Source organism: Bufo gargarizans, chromosome 4 (genome assembly GCF_014858855.1).
Source record: "Bufo gargarizans isolate SCDJY-AF-19 chromosome 4, ASM1485885v1, whole genome shotgun sequence".
NCBI classification, from domain to species: Eukaryota; Metazoa; Chordata; class Amphibia; order Anura; family Bufonidae; genus Bufo; species Bufo gargarizans.
Genome location: NC_058083.1, coordinates 15,713,136 through 15,734,817, shown reverse-complemented (window position 1 = coordinate 15,734,817; position 21,682 = coordinate 15,713,136). Strand labels below are relative to the sequence as shown.

The window sequence follows — 21,682 nt, the reverse complement described above, 5'->3', positions numbered from 1 at the left end:
CACAAGCGAGTTTTCCATCAGGGTGCAAAGTGTGATGCAAACGCACTGCATCTGGACTGAAGCCTGACCCATTCATGTCAATGTGTCTGTGCACCTGAGCATCGTTTTTCACGCATCAAAAATTCTGATTTTAAATCAGATCTTTCCATAAACGGCTGGTGCCCATATATTGCGGATGTGCTGCTTCCGGGCCGCAATACGGGCACAACCAGGCAATGGCCATGACCATGGGCCCTAACTGACCAAATAACTGAAGTGTGAACTCAACCTTAAAAAAAAAACATCACATAACTGCACAAACGTTTTCTTTTTTTGAATCATCATCAAGAAAACAAAGAAACCGCCAGGCAATAAGAAAAAGGAAAAAGCAAACCCAGAGGATATTGAGATTTGAAAAAAACAACACTGATCAAAAAAAAACAAAAAAACACAATGGTTCATGTTCTTCCTGTGTAATACTTGCATGTAACATCTAGGCTGCGGCACACAACCCCAGCAAAAAGAGAAAACACCAAAAACAAAAAAATGCACAAAAAAAATAAAAATAAAAACCCATGTCTGACATCAGTCTAAAGGTTTGCAAACAGTAAACGTCTCTGCACTAATGTTTCAGAAATAAAAACATGTGGAATTGTGACTGGGAATTGAGAGAAATGGAGAGAAATTTTTTTTTATAAATAAATCCCATAGAGAAGAAAACTGGAAACTCATTGCAAACATAAAGTCCACATTCACCGGTGACTCAAACCCCATGAGAATGAGGGACTTATTGTAACCGAGATGACGAAGCAGTTTCCTTGTTATTCCTAAATAAACGTACTCAAGGGAAACTGGCGCCAGAGCAAATCCATTCAGATTAGGACATTCATAGGATACCCAATCACGGCTTAAGAGTCTGTCCAGGATTAGAAAAACATGGCTGTTTTCCTGGTGTGGTATTCTAGCACCACCTCTTAACTTCAATGGAGCTGAGCTGTAATACCGCACACAACCTGATGACAGGGGTGGCGCTGTTTTCAGAAGAAAGCCAACATGTTTTTCTAATTCTACATTACCCCTTTAAAAGGTAATCTGTAACCACGATTTGGGTTATTATCTACAGTAAGGGCTCATTTAGATGACCGTATGTGTTTTGCAGTCCGCAAAATACGGATACCGGCCGTGTGGGTCCCGTATTCTGCCAGCCCTATGATAGAACATTTTTGCGGAGAAAAAAAACAAACCTCAGGCTATGAGCTGAGCGCTGCGATTGGCCAGCGCTCCAGCCTGGGAGAAGGAGACGCCGGCAGGCTCCTCCCAGTTGAGCCGAAAATCTGAAGATACCGGAGCCAATACCGGGAGAATGGAGCGGCGCCCAGGGATAATAGTAAGTGCAGGGAGATCCCTGGGCGCCGCTCTCCATGTCTGTATGCTTAGTTTAGATTTTTTATTGTAGTGAAAGGCCCTCTAAGTTCCACACTAGCCTAAAAAGTATACCTGGGAGTGAGTAAATCCCGGGTGCCGCCAGCAACCAGGACTGTACAGACGACAGAAGGCTCGGTCCACTCTGTAGCTGCCGGCCCCCACATACTGCAGCTCAGCACAAATTCACTGGAACAGGAGCTGAGCTGCAGTACCCTACACGGCCACTACTTGGAGCCTTCTGCTTCCAGATCCTGCACTGGTTTCTGGTGGCAGAAGTTGGCCAAAACAGCTGGTCGGTGGAGGTGTCCTGGGGGTGGGCCAGGAGTATCCAAGTCCAGGAACACCCCTTTAAACAGTGGCAGTTCTGTGTGTGTGTGTGTACGTGCATACGAACATAAGGGCAGGATCTGCACACACAATAGGCCAGATTAATAATGCAGCTACAAAAGTTTGTTGGCATAACTGCGCGAGAATGGTTTTGAACTGGAAATCATATGCATCAAGCCAGGCTGGCCTGTAAAATAGTGGCGATATCCAGGAGTAATGTGTACAGCAAATTCACCAGGTACAACGTATCCGCCATATACAGTGTATGGTCTTCCAGACGATGCTCCCTGAGAAAAGGTATGCAAATTAGCTCTGCTCCAGAAAGAAGAAACCTCTAGTGTCATCTATAGGTAGCTACCCTGTGAGCCAAACTCATTAAATGGATTTCCGGGATTTTCACACTTGCGACCTATCCTCAGTGGGTGTCAGACACCCGGGACCTTCACGGAGCAGCTGTTTGAGAAGGCAGCGACACTTGCAGTAGCTTACCCTAGGTTGTGTGATGACACGTTCATCGGTCAAATGGCCTAAGTGCAGCTCAGCTCCATAGAAGTGAATGGGGATGAGCTGCGATACCAACCACGGCCACTATACAATATACGGCGCTGTGCTAGGTTTACTGAGAGAAGGCTGTGGCACTACTGCGAGAACCGGTCCCGTTCAAGAGAACACAGAAGTAGATTGACATGAGCGCTAAGAGACCCTACAGAGGGACCCCACTGTGGATAGGTGATTAATACTTTTCATGGAATGACACCTTTAGGCTCCATTCACACGTCCGTATAATGGGTCCGCATCCGTTCCGCAAATTGCAGAATGGGTGCGGACCCATTCATTGTCTATGGCGACAGAATGCATGCAGAGAGCACACTATGTGCTCTCCGCATCCGCATTTCCAGAGTGCGCCCCCAATCTTCCGGTCCGCAGCTCCATAAAAAAAATGCAATTGCGGACAAGAATAGGCAGTTCTATAGGGGTGCCGGCCGGGTGTATTGCAGATCCACAATGCACTACGGACGTCTGAATGGACCCGTAAAAGTGTATTCCAGTTACATTAAGGACATCTGTGGACAGAGGATAGCTATTACATCAGTGGGGGGCCCTACCTTTGCACCTGCATGGCCGCTCCATTCATTTCTATAAGAGTTCAGGAGGCTGTCAAGTACAGCGCTCACCTACAGACGTGGACAAAATTGTTGGTACCCTTTGGTCAATGAAAGAAAAAGTCACAATGGTCACAGAAATAACTTTAATCTGACAAAAGTAATAATAAATTAAAATTCTATAAATGTTAACCAATGAAAGTCAGACATTGTTTTTCAACCATGCTTCAACAGAATTATGTAAAAAAATAAACTCATGAAACAGGCATGGACAAAAATGATGGTACCCCTAGAAAACACAGAACATAATGTGACCAAAGGGACATGTTAATTCAAGGTGTGTCCACTAATTAGCATCACAGGTGTCTACAACCTTGTAATCAGCCATTGGGCCTATATATATGGCTCCAGGTAATCACTGTGTTGTTTGGTGATATGGTGTGTACCACACTCGACATGGACCAGAGGAAGCAAAGGAAAGAGCTGTCTCAAGAGATCAGAAAGAAAATTATAGACAAGCATGTTAAAGGTAAAGGCTATAAGACCATCTCCAAGCAACTAGATGTTCCTGTGAGTACAGTTGCACATATTATTCATAAGTTTAAGATCCATGGGACTGTAGCCAACCTCCCTGGACGTGGCCGCAGGAGGAAAATTGATGACAAATCTAAGAGACGGATAATCCGAATGGTAACAAAAGAGCCTAGAAAGACTTCTAAAGAGATTCAAGGTGAACTTCATGCTCAAGGAACATCAGTGTCAGATCGCACCATCCGTCGTTGTTTGAGCCAAAGTGGACTACATGGGAGACGACCAAGGAGGACACCATTGTTGAAAACGAATCATAAAAAAGCAAGACTGGAATATGCCAAACTACATGTTGACAAGCCACAAAGCTTCTGGGAGAATGTCCTGTGGACAGATGAGACAAAAATCGAAGTTTTTGCCAAGGCACATCAGCTGTATGTTCACAGACGAAAAAATGAAGCATATCAAGAAAAGAACACTGTCCCTACTGTGAAACATGGAGGAGGCTCTGTTATGTTCTGGGGCTGCTTTGCTGCGTCTGGCACAGGGTGTCTTGAATCTGTGCAGGGTACAATGAAATCTCAAGACTATCAAGGAATTCTAGAGAGAAATGTACTAGCCAGTGTCAGAAAGCTTGGTCTCAGTCGCAGGTCATGGGTCTTGCAACAGGACAATGACCCAAAACACACCGCTAAAAACACCCAAGAATGGCTAAGAGGAAAAAATTGGACTATTCTAAAGTGGCCTTCTATGAGCCCTGACCTCAATCCTATTGAGCATCTTTGGAAGGAGCTGAAACATGCAGTCTGGAAAAGGCACCCTTCAAACCGGACACAACTGGAGCAGTTTGCTCATGAGGAGTGGGCCAAAATACCTGCTGAGAGGTGCAGATGTCTCATTGACAGTTACAGGAAGCGTTTGATTGCAGTGATTGCCTCAAAAGGTTGCGCAACAAAATATTAAGTTAGGGGTACCATCATTTTTGTCCATGCCTGTTTCATGAGTTTATTTTTTTACATAATTCTGTTGAAGCATGGTTGAAAAACAATGTCTGACTTTCATTGGTTAACATTTATAGAATTTTAATTTATTATTACTTTTGTCAGATTAAAGTTATTTCTGTGACCATTGTGACTTTTTCTTTCATTGACCAAAGGGTACCAACAATTTTGTCCACGTCTGTATCTCCGACATTCCCTTAGAAATGAATGGAGTGGCCGTATGCATGCATGCTCAACCGGTTGCGCTGTTTATTTCAGGCGGTCACAAGGGGTAAGGGACCCCTGTACTCATGATCAGTGGGGGCCCCAAAGGTAGATAGCTATCCTGGGGATAGGGGATAACTTAGGCCCCTTTCACACGGGCGAGATTTCCGTGCGGGTGCGATGCGTGAGTTGAACGCATTGCACCCGCACTGAATCCTGACCCATTCATTTCTATGGGGCTGTGCACATGAGCGGTGATTTTCACGCAACACTTATGCGTTGCGTGAAAATCGCAGCATGTTCTATATTCTGCGTTTTTCACGTAACGCAGGTCCCATAGAAATGAATGGGGTTGCGTGAAAATCGCAAGCATCTGCAAGCAAGTGCGGATGCGGTGCGATTGCCACGCATGGGTTCTAGGTGACAGTCTATTCACTGTATTATTTTCCCTTATAACATGGTTATAAGGGAAAATAATAGCATTCTGACTACAGAATGCTTAGTATAATAGTGCTGGGAGGGTTAAAAAAAATAAAAAAGTTAACTCACCTTATCCCCATGATCGCCTAGTTCCCGGTCGGTCTCTTCTTTAGCTGTGACTAAAGGACCTGTGGTGATGTCAGATCACATGCTCCATCACCATGGTGATGGACCATGTGATTGGAGCATGTGATCTGACATCACCAAAGGTCATTCAGCCCAAGCCCACAGCTAAAGAACAGACCGACCGGGAACTACACGATCATGGGGATAAGGTGAGTTAACGTTTTTATTATTTTTTTAACCCTTCCAGCGCTATTATACTAAGCATTCTGTATTCAGAATGCTATTATTTTCCCTTATAACCATGTTATAAGGGAAAATAATAGAATCTACAGAACATCAATCCCAAGCCCGAACTTCTTTGAAGAAGTTCGGGTTTGGGTACCAAACATGCGCGATTTTTCTCACGCGAGTGCAAAACGCATGACAATGTTTTGCACTCGCGCGGAAAAATCGCGGGTGTTTCCGCAACGCACCCGCACATTTTTCCGCAACGCCCGTGTGAAACCAGCCTTAATGTAACCAGAATTCCCCCTTAAGGCCACAATATAGCTGGAGTATTAGCAGAAGAAAATAGTCAACCCCAGCACTTGAATAGAATCTAATAAATCATTTAACAAAAAACAAAACAAAAACTTACGAGACGCTCCCCACGTATTCTCCCGCCATTCGCCTGGAAGGAACATGCCTTTCTCATCTTTGGCTGGGTCTTCAGGCTCCCAAAACTTTTTGGCCGGTAGAAGCTTTTGAAAGAATCAAAGGGACAGGATTCATAAAAACCGTGAAAAGGACGACATCAGGGTATTGCCGCTTGTGAACAAGTGACTCAACTGCAGCACGTCTGTGCAATTAACCAGAGGCGACAACTACAAAGCCAGATACCCACATGAAACGTAAGCGTCCTATAAGACAGACAACACAGACTTCAAAGCCCAGAGACAGCCCCCACCCCAAATATAGCGGGAGGACTGCCGGGTGACTCTAGGATAACGCTCCATATACAGAGTCAAAGAAGTGGTGTGATTAATGTCTGATCCCTTCAGGATCTCCCAGTATAGGGAGCAGTTAGTGGATATGTTTTATTTATTCTTTCACTGGTGGATTAGTCCTTACTGGTTTGGTTTACAGTTATTTTATTTTTGACGTACCCCTTCAACATATTGGACAAGCAAAGTTGCAGTGAAAAGCACAGAGGACTGATGAAACAACAGCCTTTGAAACAGTTTGTGTTTAGAAAAAAATAAATAGAAAAATACTAAAAATGTTTACGTCCAAAACGGACCCTATAGGCGTTGTCTAAGGTTCTTCCGCCCATTAATAGCACCACTCTTCTCCAGTCTGAACAGGGTTTTACTTGACTAAGGCCTCATGCACACAGCCGTTGGGCGGCCCATTCACTTGAACGGGTCCGAAATTCCGGAGATGCGAAACGGAGCCACGGAATGGAACACCGGAAGCGCTTCCGTGGTGTTTTTTTCCTTTGACGACATTTTTTGCGGCGCGGACAGACCACGGAACCATTCAAGTTGAATGGGTCCGGCCTGCTGTACGGATGTTGCCCTGCATTGGGGACCACACAATTGCGGTCCCCAATGCACGGAACGGTCACACAACGGCGGTGTGCATGAGGCCTAAAGCTGAGCTGCCGTGCCACATGCAGCCTGTGCAGGTAATAGTAGGAAAAATACATTTAAAGTGCACCTGCAAAAAACAAAAAAAGTTTGATCTGTGAGTGACATATCAAAAGGTTTTTATCGGTGGGGTATGAGCGCTGAGACCCCACTGATCACTAGAATGAGAAGAGACAAGCGCCCACATAGTGTGCTGTATCTCTTTGCCGCAGGAGGCAGAATCGAGACAGGCCCACAGACTTTGGGCTCATTCAGACAGCCATATGGATGAGTCCGCATCCATTCCGCAATTTTGCAGAATGGGTGCAGACCCACATTTCAACGGAGCCACACCAGATGAGGACAATGCGCTGTGTGCTGTCCGCATCCGTAGTTCCGTGGCCCCGCAAAAAAACAGAACATATGCTATTCTTGTCCATTTTGCGGACAAGAATAGGCATTTCTATCATAGGCCACCCGTTCCGCAAATTGCAGAAAGCACACGACAGGTATCCGGGTTTAGCGGTTCTGCAATTTGCGGACTGCAAAACACTACAGCCGTCTGAATGAGCCCCTACTATTGAGCCCGTCTCCTCCAGTGAGGAGAGAATGTACTACACAAGAGATCAGTGGGGGGGGGGGGGGGGGGGGGCCGTACTCAGATCCTCACCGAACAAAACCTTTGATATGTCCATCACATAGATTAAAAATGTTTTTTGTATAAACCAAAAATTGGGTAAACTGAACCAGAGCAGGTCAGACAGAGGAGGATTTGTCAATACTTTCTAAATGGTCTACTGAATCATAGAAGAGCTGTGTGCGCATGTGTACGGCGAGCGCCGCTCTTACCTCTCCCATTCCTCGAGATTCTAGAGCCAGAGCCTGGAAGTCATGATTCATGTCATCTACAGACCTCACCTAGAAACAAGACACAGGTGGTCACTATCCTGCAGAACTACTGTCTATACACAGCACTATCCTCAGCCAGCCCCAGAAGACGCCTGGGCTATACAGGACACACAACAACGCAGGGAGTTTAGTCATAACACTATTTTTTAAGATGAAATAGGCAATTTTTTTCTAATTTATGCTGTTTTAATTAGTATTTTAAAAATTGCGATTTGCAGGGACATTTTTAAAATTTATTTTTTTTTGTACTATTTTGAGGCGCATATTATAAAAAAAAAAAACGACCATAGGGGTCCTTACTTTTTACTCCACATTCCCACTGTAACGGGGTCTGCAGCAGCCTTTGAAAGCAGAGAATCCAACATCAGGCAGTCAAATTGCTTGGGCAGCTGGCTAAAGCCTGTGCAGTACATATACAATGACCCAAGGGCGACGCATCATGTGGGAGACCCGCGACACCTGCAGGGCAGCGATGGAGCCAGAACCCAGCGGTGGGGGAATCGGCAAGTACGATTCCCACCACAGGTCTGGTCAGGCTGGGGGTTTGCAAATAAGGTCTCCATGGGTGAACGAACACTTTAGTTATTGGGTTCTCCAGACGTTAAGAAAATGTAATGTAATGTAACAGCAGAGACACTAGTCATAATGGATACTTACCGAAGCTTCCACGCTATCCCCTGTCGGCCAGCGGTGCTTATTCGTGTAGCCGTTCACCTGTTCTCCAGCTTGCCTCTGGAAGAAATATCCCACTGTGGCATCATCCTGAGAGCGGCCGCTCAGAGGCACCTGGGTGCCAGGAATAGCATGTGGGTTATTTCCAATGGGCCCCGATGTTGCTCCTCCAGAGGGGATCCCAACCCCCAGTACCTCCTGCCCATTGCTTGCATGCATTATTCCTCTGGTCTCTTGCCAAGCCACTTCATTCATGCCGACGGTACATGGAACGTTCATTCCACATAGGCACCTAAAGGAAAGAAAAAAGAAATACAAAAAATTTAAATTAAACTAAAGAGACAGACATACAGAGAGAGGAAAAGAATCGGATCCCCACAAGACGAGTAAAACGCCAATCTGACTGCACAGGATCCGTTACCACCTTAGTCTGAATACAGCGCTTTATTCACAATGTAAAAAATCTGCTATGACAAACGTTTGATCCCTGGGGGTCCCTCGTTCCTCACGAGCAGCAGACGAGGATGCACGCTGCCATTCAGTCTATGGAACTTCAGCTGTTCTTTACATCACTGCCCATAGACTTATTATTTATTCCATTCGTACCTCTGCCATATTAAGGGGGCAACCAGCAATCACAGTGTCGCCACTGCCTCCTACTTACTGCACAGCGTTCGCCAGGGGACATTTATAAAAGGACTTGCAACTTTTTTTTAACACGTCATGCAACAGTATTTAGTCGCACGGCCGGGTTTCCTCCATGTCCACCAGTTGGGTGTGCCCGGGCCGCCAGCCCTGGCAAATTTACGCCTGGAAACAGGCGTAAACCTTAGCGGAAAAACTACGGCAGCCAGGTGCAAGGACTGCCACTAATGAGCCTAATTTATGACAAAACGCACGCCTCGTCATAAATTAGAAGAATCTTACGGCAGCGCAAGGTGGAAACTAAGGCGGCGTAAAAAGCTGGTCTTAGTAAAATGTGCCCCTCGGAGAACCATGTATGCTGGAAAGGAGGAGGCAGAAGCGGTCCTTTCCTTCAGGGGCCCGGCTGTCACGAATCCTTGCTGTATACACAGCCCTAAGTGGGGTGAAGGATACATTGACTTTCACAAACAAACTTTTTTAAACTACCGACCCAAAGTTTCTGAAATGGAAAAATGAAGCAGCTATGTAACAGGTCTAAGTTATTTCCAGTTGATTTGTTTCTACGGCTCCTATACAGAGCTATGAGTCTCCGACAAATCAGCCCTACGCAGTCTGATCCGGCAGTCATACTACAGTCATCATCCGTACAGTCGGAGGTTGGGAAGACGTGGGGGCAGATATACGACTGCAGGATCAGACTACACAGGGTTTGTGCATCGTCTGTTACCATGGAGACGCCTAGATTGGCTTAGGAGCTGTTGCAACTGGGAATCTGTCATCAGGACTGGTTGCAAAGCTGCTTCGTTCTTCATTTCAAATGCACTGGACAATAATAACTGGTTGTGAAGGTGGAGAGACCCTTGAAGCCTAGATCATAGGGTGAGAACATGTATTAAAACCTCCTTTTGCTTTCTTTCCTGCTAGCCCTGTAATCTGCATAAAGAAGAATCAGTACGGGGAACACGTTAAATACTTGCATCAGAAGTTAAAAGGTTACACCAGCTTTTAGATACTGATGACACATCCTCAGGATAGGTCATCAATATCAGACAACGGCGGTCCTATACCCCGCACCCCTACCGATCCGGTGTTCAGCAGCTGCTGGCGCTGGAAACTGAACAGCGTATAGGGCCGGAAGCAGAAGGCCGTGCAATTCAGCTCAAAATTCACTTGTAGAATTCCTTCAAGACTATGTACCTTTAGGCCCCTTTCACACGGGCGAGTATTCCGCGCGGATGTGATGCGCAAGTTGAACGCATTGCACCCGCACTGAATCCCGACCCATTCATTTCTATGGGGCTGTTCACATGAGTGGTGATTTTCACACATCAGTTGTGCGTTGCGTGAAAATCGCAGCATGCTCTATATTGTGCGTTTTTCACGCAACGCAGGCCCCATAGAAAATGAATGGAGTTGCGTGAAAATCGCACCGCATCCGCACTTGCTTGCGAGTTTCACGCACGGTTGCTAGGAGACGATCGGGATGGAGACCTGGTCATTATTATTTTCCCTTATAACATGGTTATAAGGGAAAATAATAGCATTCTGAATACAGAATGCATAGTACAATAGCGCTGGAGGGGTTAAAAAATAAAAATAAATTTTACTTACCTTAATGCACTTGATCGCGCAGTCGGCATCTTTTTCTGTCTTGACTTAAATCATTTTTATTTTTTTTTTAACTCCGCCAGCCCTATTGTACTATGCATTTTGTATTCAGAATGCTATTATTTTCCCTTATAACCATGTTATAAGGGAAAATAATACAATCTACAGAACACCGATCCCAAGCCCGAACTTCTGTGAAGAAGTTCGGATTTGGGTACCAAAGATGCGCGATTTTTCTCACGCGAGTGCAAAACGCATTACAATGTTTTGCACTCGCACGGAAAATCGTGCATGTTCCCGCAACGCACCTTTTCCCGCAACGCCCGTGTGAAACCAGCCTTAAGACAAGGGCTATTGGCAGATATCAGTATGACATCCTAGGACTAAGTGAAGAGGACTTCTGAGCTAAATCCACAGGATAAGGGCTTATTCACACGACTGTTCCGCACACCATGTGCTCTGTTCCGTGGCCCCGCAAAAAAGATACAGCATGTCCTACTCTTGTCTGTTTTGCGGACACGAATAGGCATTTCTATAATGGGCCGCCCGCTCTGCAAATTGCGGAAAGCACATGGGCGGCATCCGTGTTTTGCGGACCGCAAAACATGGCATGTTCGTCTGAATCAGCCCAAAATTTTGGCGACTGAAAATCAGTTTCAACCATCTGAATGGAGCGTGAAGAAATCCAGACACCATTCAGATGAATGTTAGTGATTTTCAGTGGCAGAACATTTCTGCAACAAAATCTGCGGCGTGTGAAGGCGTCCTAATAATCCTGAAGAGATGCCACAACAGACTAAAGGAAATGCAAGATAGACACTAAACTCACATCCCGGTATGTCTACGGACAAACCACCAGAGCTGCAGACGGGGGACCCGGGAGCTTTATAAAAGGCTCTACATTTGATCCTAATTTTTTGCTTGTCAGACCGGAACAGGTTTCCCCCCCCCATGCCATGGACGTCTGCAGCCCACATTGTTAGCGGGAAGGGTTTCCACGTGTGTCCGGCTTTATTACAGGGTGAGGGGACTACGTGTGGTACAAATACTCCGGTTTCCCGACAGTAAAGGGACGTAGCCTGCAACATGAGACGTGTGAAGCTGCTGGATAGGACCCGAGGTAAGAGGAGAACTCCACTCCTGTCTTGTAAGGATTACGTCACACAACAGGAAGACGATATGCAGTCAAACGGAGAAGAATAAAGGCGTCCAGATGAGTCAGGACATGCTGGAGCCGCTCGAGGAGCGCAGGACACCACACTGCACCCGTCAATCTGAGATGTCATCACCCCCAAAAAAGCTGTGATAAGGGCCGACACGGGGAAGAATTTCTCCATACAGGATGGATCAGACTCAGAACTTCTCCATTAGGTCTTATTCACACAGTCAGTGATTGGAGGCTTCACAGACAGAAGGTATAAGGGAAAGATCTGCACCTGGTTTTGGCTCAGAATCACTGACTGTGCGACTAAGGTCTTACTCTCCCGTCATAGATTACCTAATGAGCGGAGGGCGAGGACCAATAAGGTCCCATCCACAGGGAAAAAAAACAAATAGGGTTCTTTTACACAAATTTAGTATGTTTTTTTTTTTTACATGACATGCTTTTTTGTGTATTTTTCTGGCATGAGTAATTTATTTTTTACAAAGTGTTTACCCGCCATGGCTTCCAGAGGCATCAGTCAGGACGCTGTGCCGAGAAAGGACACGTCCCTCTTTGGCATGCCGGCCATGTCAAAATCCATGGTTTCACGCAGAATTTTTACAAATTTTTTTGACATGTATTTTGGTGTTTTTTTCTTTTACCACTGTCCCTAGCTGTAAGTCTATGGGAATTAGGAAACCCAGTACCGACACGCTTTTTTTGTTTTTGTTTTTAATATCTTTTACTGGGATACATGGCATTAAAAAAAATAAAAAAAACACACCAAGCTCTGGCATTTTACCTGGGGGTCAATTAAATCAGCTTTGCTTTACAAAGACATGGAGCGCTGTGGTTCTCACTCTGGGGCTCGGATGCTGGATCCTAAGGGTGCCTTCACACGCGGAAGATTTTGTGGCAGAAATAATTTCCATTCACCTTAAAGGGGTTATCTGAGACTAACAAATGCTCCCCCATATGCCAGGCCCCTCACACTGAGAGGGGGGGGGGGAGCAGCCAATGGCAGGCGGTGACTAGCCTCACCTGCGATGCTAGAGAGTAGGGAGGCTTGTCCTCATCACCGCTTGCCTCTGGCTGCCCCACCATGGGGAGCCAGGTAAGTAGATTCAGTGTGAGGGGGCCCGGCATATGGAGGGGCATTTGTTAGTCTCAGATAACCCCTTTATGTGCCTATCCCTGCACTACACCTGAGCCCCTGTGATAGATCGGGTGCAGGTCTAGACCGCCAGTCTAAGCTTACGCCATCTACAGGCTTAGTAAATCAGCCCAAACGCATGTGGGCCGATCCAGCTGAAATCAGCAGGTTCCTGCAATTCTGTATAACAAAACATGCAATGCAACAGCTCTCTGCAAACCAAATAAAGTACAAAAATGCATAATAATTATTAGTGCTATACTTATATTATAGATTAGAGATGCTTGGCAAATACATGTTGTACAAAATTGCATTCTTTGGTGGCCATTTCTTGCATATAATGGAGGCCATTTTGGCACTAAAGATGACAGAAATTAAAGCAGGCCCAGCATGCATGTGGAACCTTGTATGGTAGCCATCATGGCACATAACAGGTAGAATTTAGTGTTAGATCGCCTTGACGAGCTCAAATAATTTTGTACAAAATGCATTTGCCAAGCATCTCTAATTTATAAGTATAGCAATTATTATGCATTTTTGCACTTTATTTGGTTTGCAGAGAGCTGTTGCATTGCATGTTTTGTTTTACAGTGTTCTCAGCCGTAGCAATGTGCCCCTGCGCATTGGGATGTGCTGACTGACCCCCTTTTTACTTTGCAATTCTGTATGGTCAGAGTGGCTAAATGTCACCATATCTGCAGCCACTTATGGGGTTGTCCAGGTGTTTAAGATCCCATGAGCAGGTGATTATATCCGTTTTGCGATTGGATACGGATATAATCCGTGTTGCATTGGAATTTGATGTCAACAAGTCCACATTTAGCAGACAAAGCATAGGACGTGTTTTGCCTTTCTGTGCAACGGATGCAGAAAGCACACGTATTGTCCGCGGCCTCTTTCTATGCCGGTGACGTCACGTGACCTAGGCGCAGTTCAGGCCCATTTGCATAAATGAGGCTGAGCTGTGATACAAAGCACAGCTGCTATCCAATGCAGTGAGCACCGCGGCCTCATTACACAGCTGATCAGCGGGTCCCGGACCTCCACTGATCAGGTCCTGACGACCTATCCTGAGGATAGCTCATCTATAGTAAACACCCAGGACACCTCTTTAAGCAGGACGGCAATAACAGCAATCCGCAGGTGCCTTGCTCTGGAGTGCCCTGTGGTTTGAATGGCATTATGCCCGCTGGGAACCGGTGACTAGCTATTTTGGGGCTGTTCTCTGACACAGAGTCTCCGAGCTGCTTTCTAATCCACGTCTCTTGCACAAATGATCATTATCCTCCAGCGCCTCGTGTCGGGGCCTTTCTGCGTCGTGTCAAGGCCCAAACCAACTGGAACGTGTACAGAGGGAGCTTCCCTTTGATACGGCTGCTGTCTGGACGTGCATTAAGCTGTCGACTAGTTTATTATAGAGCGTGTCGCTCAACGGGTCATTTAGTAAAAATGGGGTCTATGTGTTTGCATCTGCCTGGGTGGTGTGCGCACATCTACGTCTGGATCCCAGGATGAAAGGGGCGCTGCAGACATAACACGTATGGCTTCTATGTCGTGTCCCACGCACCTGCGGCCTGGATTACTTCACACTAATCCCGTATACATACAGAGGTTATTACACAATCTACCCTTTCGGGACCCGGCCAAATTAGATTCTGTTTTTTGTCCCACCTTCCAAGAGCCATATGTTGTTGTTTTTTTTACTTTTCTCATTTACAAAACTGGAAATGTATTTTTTATTTTTTTTTGTAGCACAAGTTGTATTTTTATTGGCCAAATCCTGCATTAAAAATGGGGGGGAAATCTGTGGGGTGAAACCTGGAAAAAAACACAATTTCACAAGTGTTTTTTGAGGTTAGTTTTTAAAAGGAGTTCCCCCAGGAATAAAGATTAAAATTATTTTAAAAATCTGTGTAAACTGGAGATTCAGGGTACCTGCATACGGTGTAGATTTAGGTGACGAAAACCCGCAACAATGCTGCACTATTTATTGCATTTTTTGGGGAAGTTTTTATGCGTTTTTTTGGTGCTTTTTCACTGATCTGACCGTTCCACTGAAAAAGGATGAAATCCGCAAAAGAAAAAAAACGCACTACAAGTCAATTACCGCACCTAAGAAAGCAGCAAAGTGTACATGAGGTTTGTCTAATCTCAGAATTTGCTGGTAATGTATTACGCTGCGGTTTTTCTGATTGAAATTTGCGCAGAAAAAAAAAAAAACGCACGGAATTCACACCATGTGCAGCCACCCTCATTCTTACCCGCTTCCCACCGCTCTGGTCCTCCTTGCTGGCTTCTGCACGTCCCCGGACTGTTTACATCCAGCGCTGCAAGGGCATTCTCACATGGTCCGCTGCAGCCAATAACTGGCTTCAGCGGTGATGCGCCACTTGTTGCTTGTAGGCAGCTATTGGCTGCAGTGAAGCATGTGATCATGACCATGCAGCACCGGATGCAAGCAGTTCGGGGAGGACATGTGGAAGGCAGCAGGGAGGCTGGGAGCAGGAAAGTACGAATCGTCTATTTATGGAGACAATTTATTCCCAGAGAACCCCTTTAAGGCAAAAACGATATGTCCACCGTATTCTGCAGGTCAGTACAATTATGGCAATACCAAATATATAGTGTTTAAGTTTTACTAATTTAAAAAAAAAAAATTGTGGAAAGTAAATTTTTCAACATATTCTGATCAGCAGGGACGTGCAGTGCCCGCTGATCACATGGTGAGGATAGGCCATCACTTGCAAAGTAGTGGACAATCCCTCTAAGAACAGCCATAGGGTTCAGAGTCGCGGGTAGGTTGAACTTGACAGCGCATCAGCTTGAACACAATACAAAAAAAATATATATATATAAACCACATGTAAAAAGAAGCCCGAGTTGGGGCGGGAGCTCCGGTCAGTAAACAAACTAAACCTCCTCTACAAATTCCGAGCTACTCCGTTTCTGACCAAAACAGTTTACGCACTGAATCCCAGGGATGGTAACCTCCGAGCTCTACAGTCAGCAGCCATTCGGATTCTGCACACAATGGCCTCTGCCTCACCGTGCCGCCGGAAAAAAGAGCTGATTGAGGTGGACCCAACGTTACACAACTGCGCCAAGGCTGCCGCCGACCACTGCGAAAACCCCAGGGAGCCGTGACATGGGAGGCGCCAATGCTGCCCACAGCTACCATACAAGAGCGCAGAGAGAACCAGACACAAACCACATAAAAGTACTGCACATCATGAGACAAAAGACAAACAAAACTACAAGAAGGCAGCTCAGAAAACCACTGAAGGCCTACAAGAGCTAGCTTCCTGAGAAACTAATCTCGAGAAAACCTCAGGTTACCCCATGCATTGTCCTCAGACACAAAAACACGCGTGCTTCTACAGAAGTGGGAATTAGACAACCCCAGGGAAAAAAGGGAACACAACCCATTGGTTCTTTGCCTGCTTCATACAATAGTTGGGGGGTCTCCCAAAAATAAGTTGATCACAGGTCCTCCAGAAATCAATTGGGGTTAAAATGGTTTTCGAAGAGTTCCCCCCCCCCCCCCCTTTGATGACCTTTTCTCTAGATAGGTCATCAGTATCTGATCCGGGAGGGGTGCACACAGCAGCAGGGAGCCGACTATGGCAGCCAGGGCTTCAGTAGCGTCCTGGCTGCCATGGTAGCCGATCGGAGCCCTAGGATTACACTGCTGGGCCTCCAATCAGAAGCTGCCACTGCACCACCAATGGGGGTGGGAGGTGACCCTGTGGCCACTGCCACCAATGATTTTAATACTGGGGAGGGCGCACTGCGCCACTAATGATAATTAATGTTTAATACAGGAGGCGGGTGTGTCGGTGCAGAATCACATAGCCGACACTGCGATCAGCAACAGCAGTTAACCCCTCAGGTGCGGCACCTGAGGGGTTAACTGCGGCTGATTGCAGCTTCCTGTCATACAGGCTGGGCACCGCCTCCTGTATTTGTATTAGACGTTAATTATCACTGGTGGAGCAGTGCGCCTGCCCCTCCTCCTCCCGTGATGTGAACTCGCCCACACATATCCAGACTTTGGAGCGGAAATACAAAGAAAAAAAAAACTGAAATTCAATTAGAAAACTCACATCCGTGTGCAGGTAGCCTAAAGGTGGAAGGGTAGGGACACGTGTAGCGGCGGTCGAAAACTACGCCTACATTCGTAGACGTAACTTGTGGCTCCGTGGTTTGCAGACCTCAATACGGCCACGGTCATGTGCACGCAACCTTGCCTTCAAACTCTTAAGACCATCATGCAGATTTTTGGGCAAAACCATGCGGTCATTAAAAGGGGCTGTGCAGCCAGTAAATACTGGATGACCTATCCTCGGGACAGATCATATATGATTGGTGGGGGTCCGACACCCGGGGGTCCTGACGATCAGCTGTTTGAGGAGGAGGCGGTGTTCGCACGAGCAAGGTTACACTGTGCGTCGTCTCGCTTTTACAAGTGCTCGGCGCGGAACAAGCACCGGTAACTAATCCGCACGCCAAGACTTCAGACGCGCAGTGTGATACAGACGAGGAAGACTCTCTTCCGCAAGCACCGCCTCCTCTTCAAATGGCTGATCAGCGGGGGTGCTAGGAGTCAGTTCCCCTCTGATCAGATATTGATGACATATCCTGAGGACAGGCTGCATAACTATGAACCCCAACCGCACACAGGTGAATTCCCCCGCCGCGGTGCGCGTCCTTACCCATAGGCCTTATTCACAGATGCGCGTTGTCCGAATTCTCCACACGGATCCACTGAACTCAACTATTCATCTTGTTTTTTACCCCAATCCGTGGTTCCGTAGAAATAAAACAAAAAACACAGAAGTGAGCGCTACTTTGGCCCGTTTTTCTGAAGCAAACGAAACCCATCCAAGTCAGTGAAAACCATGGACACCAAACGGAAGTCGGGAGATGCTCTGGAAAGACGGATGAGCTGAAAGCGGCCACCTTACATTTTTGCAGTTTTAACCAATAGCAGTTCACGACAAGACCACGTCAGAGCAAAAACAGCAAACTGACAGCTAAACCCGCTCAGGTTCACATGTGGTTCGGATGTGGCGCAGAAAATCCACAGGCCAACCGGCACCCCATACCCTGTGGAGCACCCTGAAAACGGACGGAGCGTTGGAAAAGCACGCTGCCACTCCATTCATTTCTATAGGAGCTCTCAGGACCCCCACCGATCTGCTGGATAGGGGATTACTTTCTATACCCGGAATAGCCCTTTAAAGGAATTTTCCACAGCAGGTCCGTTAATAAGGGCTTATTCACACTTCGCATCACATCCATGTGCCGTACGGGTTTGCTGAACTCTATGTGGACTCCAACATCCCCGTTTTTCCAGGGAAAGTAGCGGGAGCGTGAACTACTTCAGCCCAGGTTGCTGCCAGAGCATGCCCATTCTATTCAATGGGTCCACGAAAACCCATACTGGTGCCACCCATGTCTGGTCAGTTTTTTTCACTGACCCACTGCATAGAAAAGTGTAAAATATTTGTTTGTTTGTTAACAAAAAAGTTGCTCTCTTTTTGAAAAAAAAAATAAAAAAAATCACACAAGACCTTCGTGGATGCAAATCTTGGATTCGAAACATGTTTCTGCATCCAGAAAACAAACATGGATGTAGGACTCAGCCCTCAGGCTAGGTTTTCCCATGGCAGGCGCAGGGCGGTAGTATGCCAAAACCATAGCAGCTTGGCGCAAATTGCCACGATTTCTCTGCAAGCACGAATCAAGCGTACGGAAGTATGGCAGTCATGTGAAAACCCAACCTGTGAAACTACAACCCCCAGCATTCGTACAGACAAGGCATGCTGGGAGTTATAGAGCACTGCTATGCAAGATCTGCTCTAGCGCAGGAAGACGGAGGATGAATGGTTTTCCTGAGTACATTGTTATTCAGCGTCCACTGCTGTGATGTGACCAAGACGTCTTCATTTACAGGAATGTTCCTCGAGGAAGTGTCGGCCTCGGCCCGTTCTGTCAGCGACTTATTCAGGGATTATAGGAGTTATCATTCTGCTTTTCCAGACCACATAACAGCACCCGCCTCCAGGTATAATACTCTGCCCGCTACCTACAGAGGAACATGATCAGGCAGGTGCGAGAACCAAAGTCTGGGAAAGTAAAAAGTGACAACCCCTGTGAGACCTGTAATGGTGGCCCCAAGGTTGTCACCCGACAGAAGCAGGAACTCCATTATTTATTGTGGTGTTTTGCCAAGGGTGAAGTCCATCACCTACTACGACCCTCAGTGAGCGAGCAGAGCTATGCCTGTCACTAACGGGTGAGAACCATGGATGGTCGGCCAGGCAATCGAGTTAGTGGTCAGAACCATGCTCACGAGTTTGGACAAATTCTAAGGAGGTCATCAGAAGTCATAAGCCAAGCTTCTGCTGGAGCCTCATCTCCACCAGGTAGCCAGAGAGGCATGATAACTGCCCCTGAAGACCCAGGAACCATTCCTGACAGGGAACTCAGAAGGTGGCTGAGATGCACCCAGAAGCAATTCCTGCCAGAAACTTTCCACAACAGAAGCCAGTTCCCCCAAGGCAAGGTATCTGTCCCCTCACATGAAAGGCCATCCCCACTAGGTGTCTCATCACAGGAAGACCTACTGTCCCTGGGAGGGTTCCCCCATAGGCCTGCCAACCGCCCCCACAAGCCACGCGGCCGCCCCCCAACCGCAGGCCAGGTACTCTTCCCCACGCCGCCGGCCCACCCCGCAGGCCAGGTACTCTGCCCCACGCCGCCGGCCCACCCCGCAGGCCAGGTACTCTGCCCCACGCCGCAGGCCAGGTACTCTGCCCCACGAGGGGCCCCCCCCGCAGGCCAGGTACTCTGCCCCACGAGGGGCCCCCCCCGCAGGCCAGGTACTCTGCCCCACGAGGGGCCCCCCCCGCAGGCCAGGTACTCTGCCCCACGAGGGGCCCCCCCCGCAGGCCAGGTACTCTGCCCCCCCGCAGGCCAGGTACTCTGCCCCACGAGGGGCCCCCCCGCAGGCCAGGTACTCTGCCCCACGAGGGGCCCCCCCGCAGGCCAGGTACTCTGCCCCACGAGGGGCCCCCCCGCAGGCCAGGTACTCTGCCCCACGAGGGGCCCCCCCGCAGGCCAGGTACTCTGCCCCACGAGGGGCCCCCCCGCAGACCAGGTACTCTGCCCCACGAGGGGCCCCCCCGCAGACCAGGTACTCTGCCCCACGAGGGGCCCCCCCGCAGGCCAGGTACTCTGCCCCACGAGGGGCCCCCCCGCAGGCCAGGTACTCTGCCCCACGAGGGGCCCCCCCGCAGGCCAGGTACTCTGCCCCACGAGGGGCCCCCCCGCAGGCCAGGTACTCTGCCCCACGAGGGGCCCCCCCGCAGGCCAGGTACTCTGCCCCACGAGGGGCCCCCCCGCAGGCCAGGTACTCTGCCCCACGAGGGGCCCCCCCGCAGGCCAGGTACTCTGCCCCACGAGGGGCCCCCCCGCAGGCCAGGTACTCTGCCCCACGAGGGGCCCCCCCGCAGGCCAGGTACTCTGCCCCACGAGGGGCCCCCCCGCAGGCCAGGTACTCTGCCCCACGAGGGGCCCCCCCGCAGGCCAGGTACTCTGCCCCACGAGGGGCCCCCCCGCAGGCCAGGTACTCTGCCCCACGAGGGGCCCCCCCGCAGGCCAGGTACTGGCAGTTATTGGATAGGAGCAACTTTGCCACCAACTCTGCAGGAGCGCCCTCACTGCCTGTAACATCCCCCGTGTCGGGCAGCAGCCCCCTCCCCGCTCGGTGCCGCCCGGTGCTGGCTGCACAGCCCCCGCACACCACAATGCTCGGACCTCCATGTAGTGTCCATTCCCGGGCTCTCACACACACTAGCAGCCTGCCCCCCTTCCTCCCCCAGCGCGGCCTACCTCGTCGCCCGTCCCTCCCGATCCCCGGGCTCGCCTAGTCTGCGCGCCGCTTACTCACCGCCTGGTTCGGTGACTGCTCCAGAGCGAGGCTCGGGCCTCATAGACGGAGTGTGAAGGCTGCTGGAGGCCCGAGTCACTGCAACATGGCGAGGAGGAGAGCGGCGGCCCAAGTGCTGCTGCTACTACTACACCTCCTCCTGCGCACTGCAGCCTGGGAGAGAGGGAGGGAAGGAGGGAGGCCGGGCGCCTCCTCACTGCGGCCTCCACCTGGCCGGCCTCACCTCCTGCAAGAACCTGGGAGTACAGCAGTGCGATCACCACTGTGCAGCCAGGCAGCCGGAGGGAATTGCCTGTCAAGCCATTTCTGTATATATAATGCAAAAAACCAAGTTGGACCAGCACCTCCAAAAAGGGGTTCAAGTGGGGGCGGCCCAGGCTGCAGCGTAACACCTCCCCCGGCCAAAATCTCAAAGAGGGACAATAGCACCAAATTTCGGAATACTAAGCTTCGCCTCTAACTCCGCCCAATCCATATCTATACATGCCCGATCACACAGCGCGTTTTACCGTGGAATTTGCTACACTGAAATTTCTCCCAAAACCCGCAGGCGACTTAAAGCTGCGGATGCGCCGAGAACGGACATGGATGTATTGGAGGCAGAGAAGACACGGACGCCGGCGGGTCTTCTCTGTATGCTTAGTTTAGGTCCTCTTTAAAGCTACCTTCACACTCGCGTTTTTGCAGGATCCGGCAGGGTTCAGCTAAAACGCTTCCGTTACTGATAATACAACCGTCTGTATCTGTTATGAACGGGTCCGGTTGAATTATTTTTAACATAGCTGAGACGGATCCGTCATGAACTTCAATGAAAGTCAATGGGGGACGGATCAGTTTTCTATTGTGATCCGTCTTGCTCCGCACTACATCACGCAGC

The 21,682-nt window shown here is 48.6% G+C and overlaps 1 protein-coding gene across 4 annotated transcripts in view; it reads right to left on the bottom strand.

Annotated features, from left to right (window-relative positions):
• PUM2 (pumilio RNA binding family member 2) overlaps window positions 1–21,073 on the bottom strand; it is a 56,437-nt gene extending 35,364 nt beyond the window's left edge. For 2 of the 4 annotated variants that reach the window (XM_044289533.1, XM_044289532.1), the window contains exons 1-4: window positions 20,806–21,073; window positions 8,287–8,593; window positions 7,570–7,638; window positions 5,751–5,853 (exon numbers count right to left, since the gene is read on the bottom strand). In XM_044289533.1, the coding sequence (XP_044145468.1) occupies window positions 5,751–5,853; window positions 7,570–7,638; window positions 8,287–8,580 (466 nt within the window). In that variant the 5' untranslated portion in view covers window positions 8,581–8,593; window positions 20,806–21,073. The remainder of the gene's footprint in view (window positions 1–5,750; window positions 5,854–7,569; window positions 7,639–8,286; window positions 8,594–20,805) is intronic. The other 2 variants (XM_044289531.1, XM_044289530.1) reach the window with 2 other exon arrangements.
• Window positions 21,074–21,682: the final 609 nt, after the last annotated feature.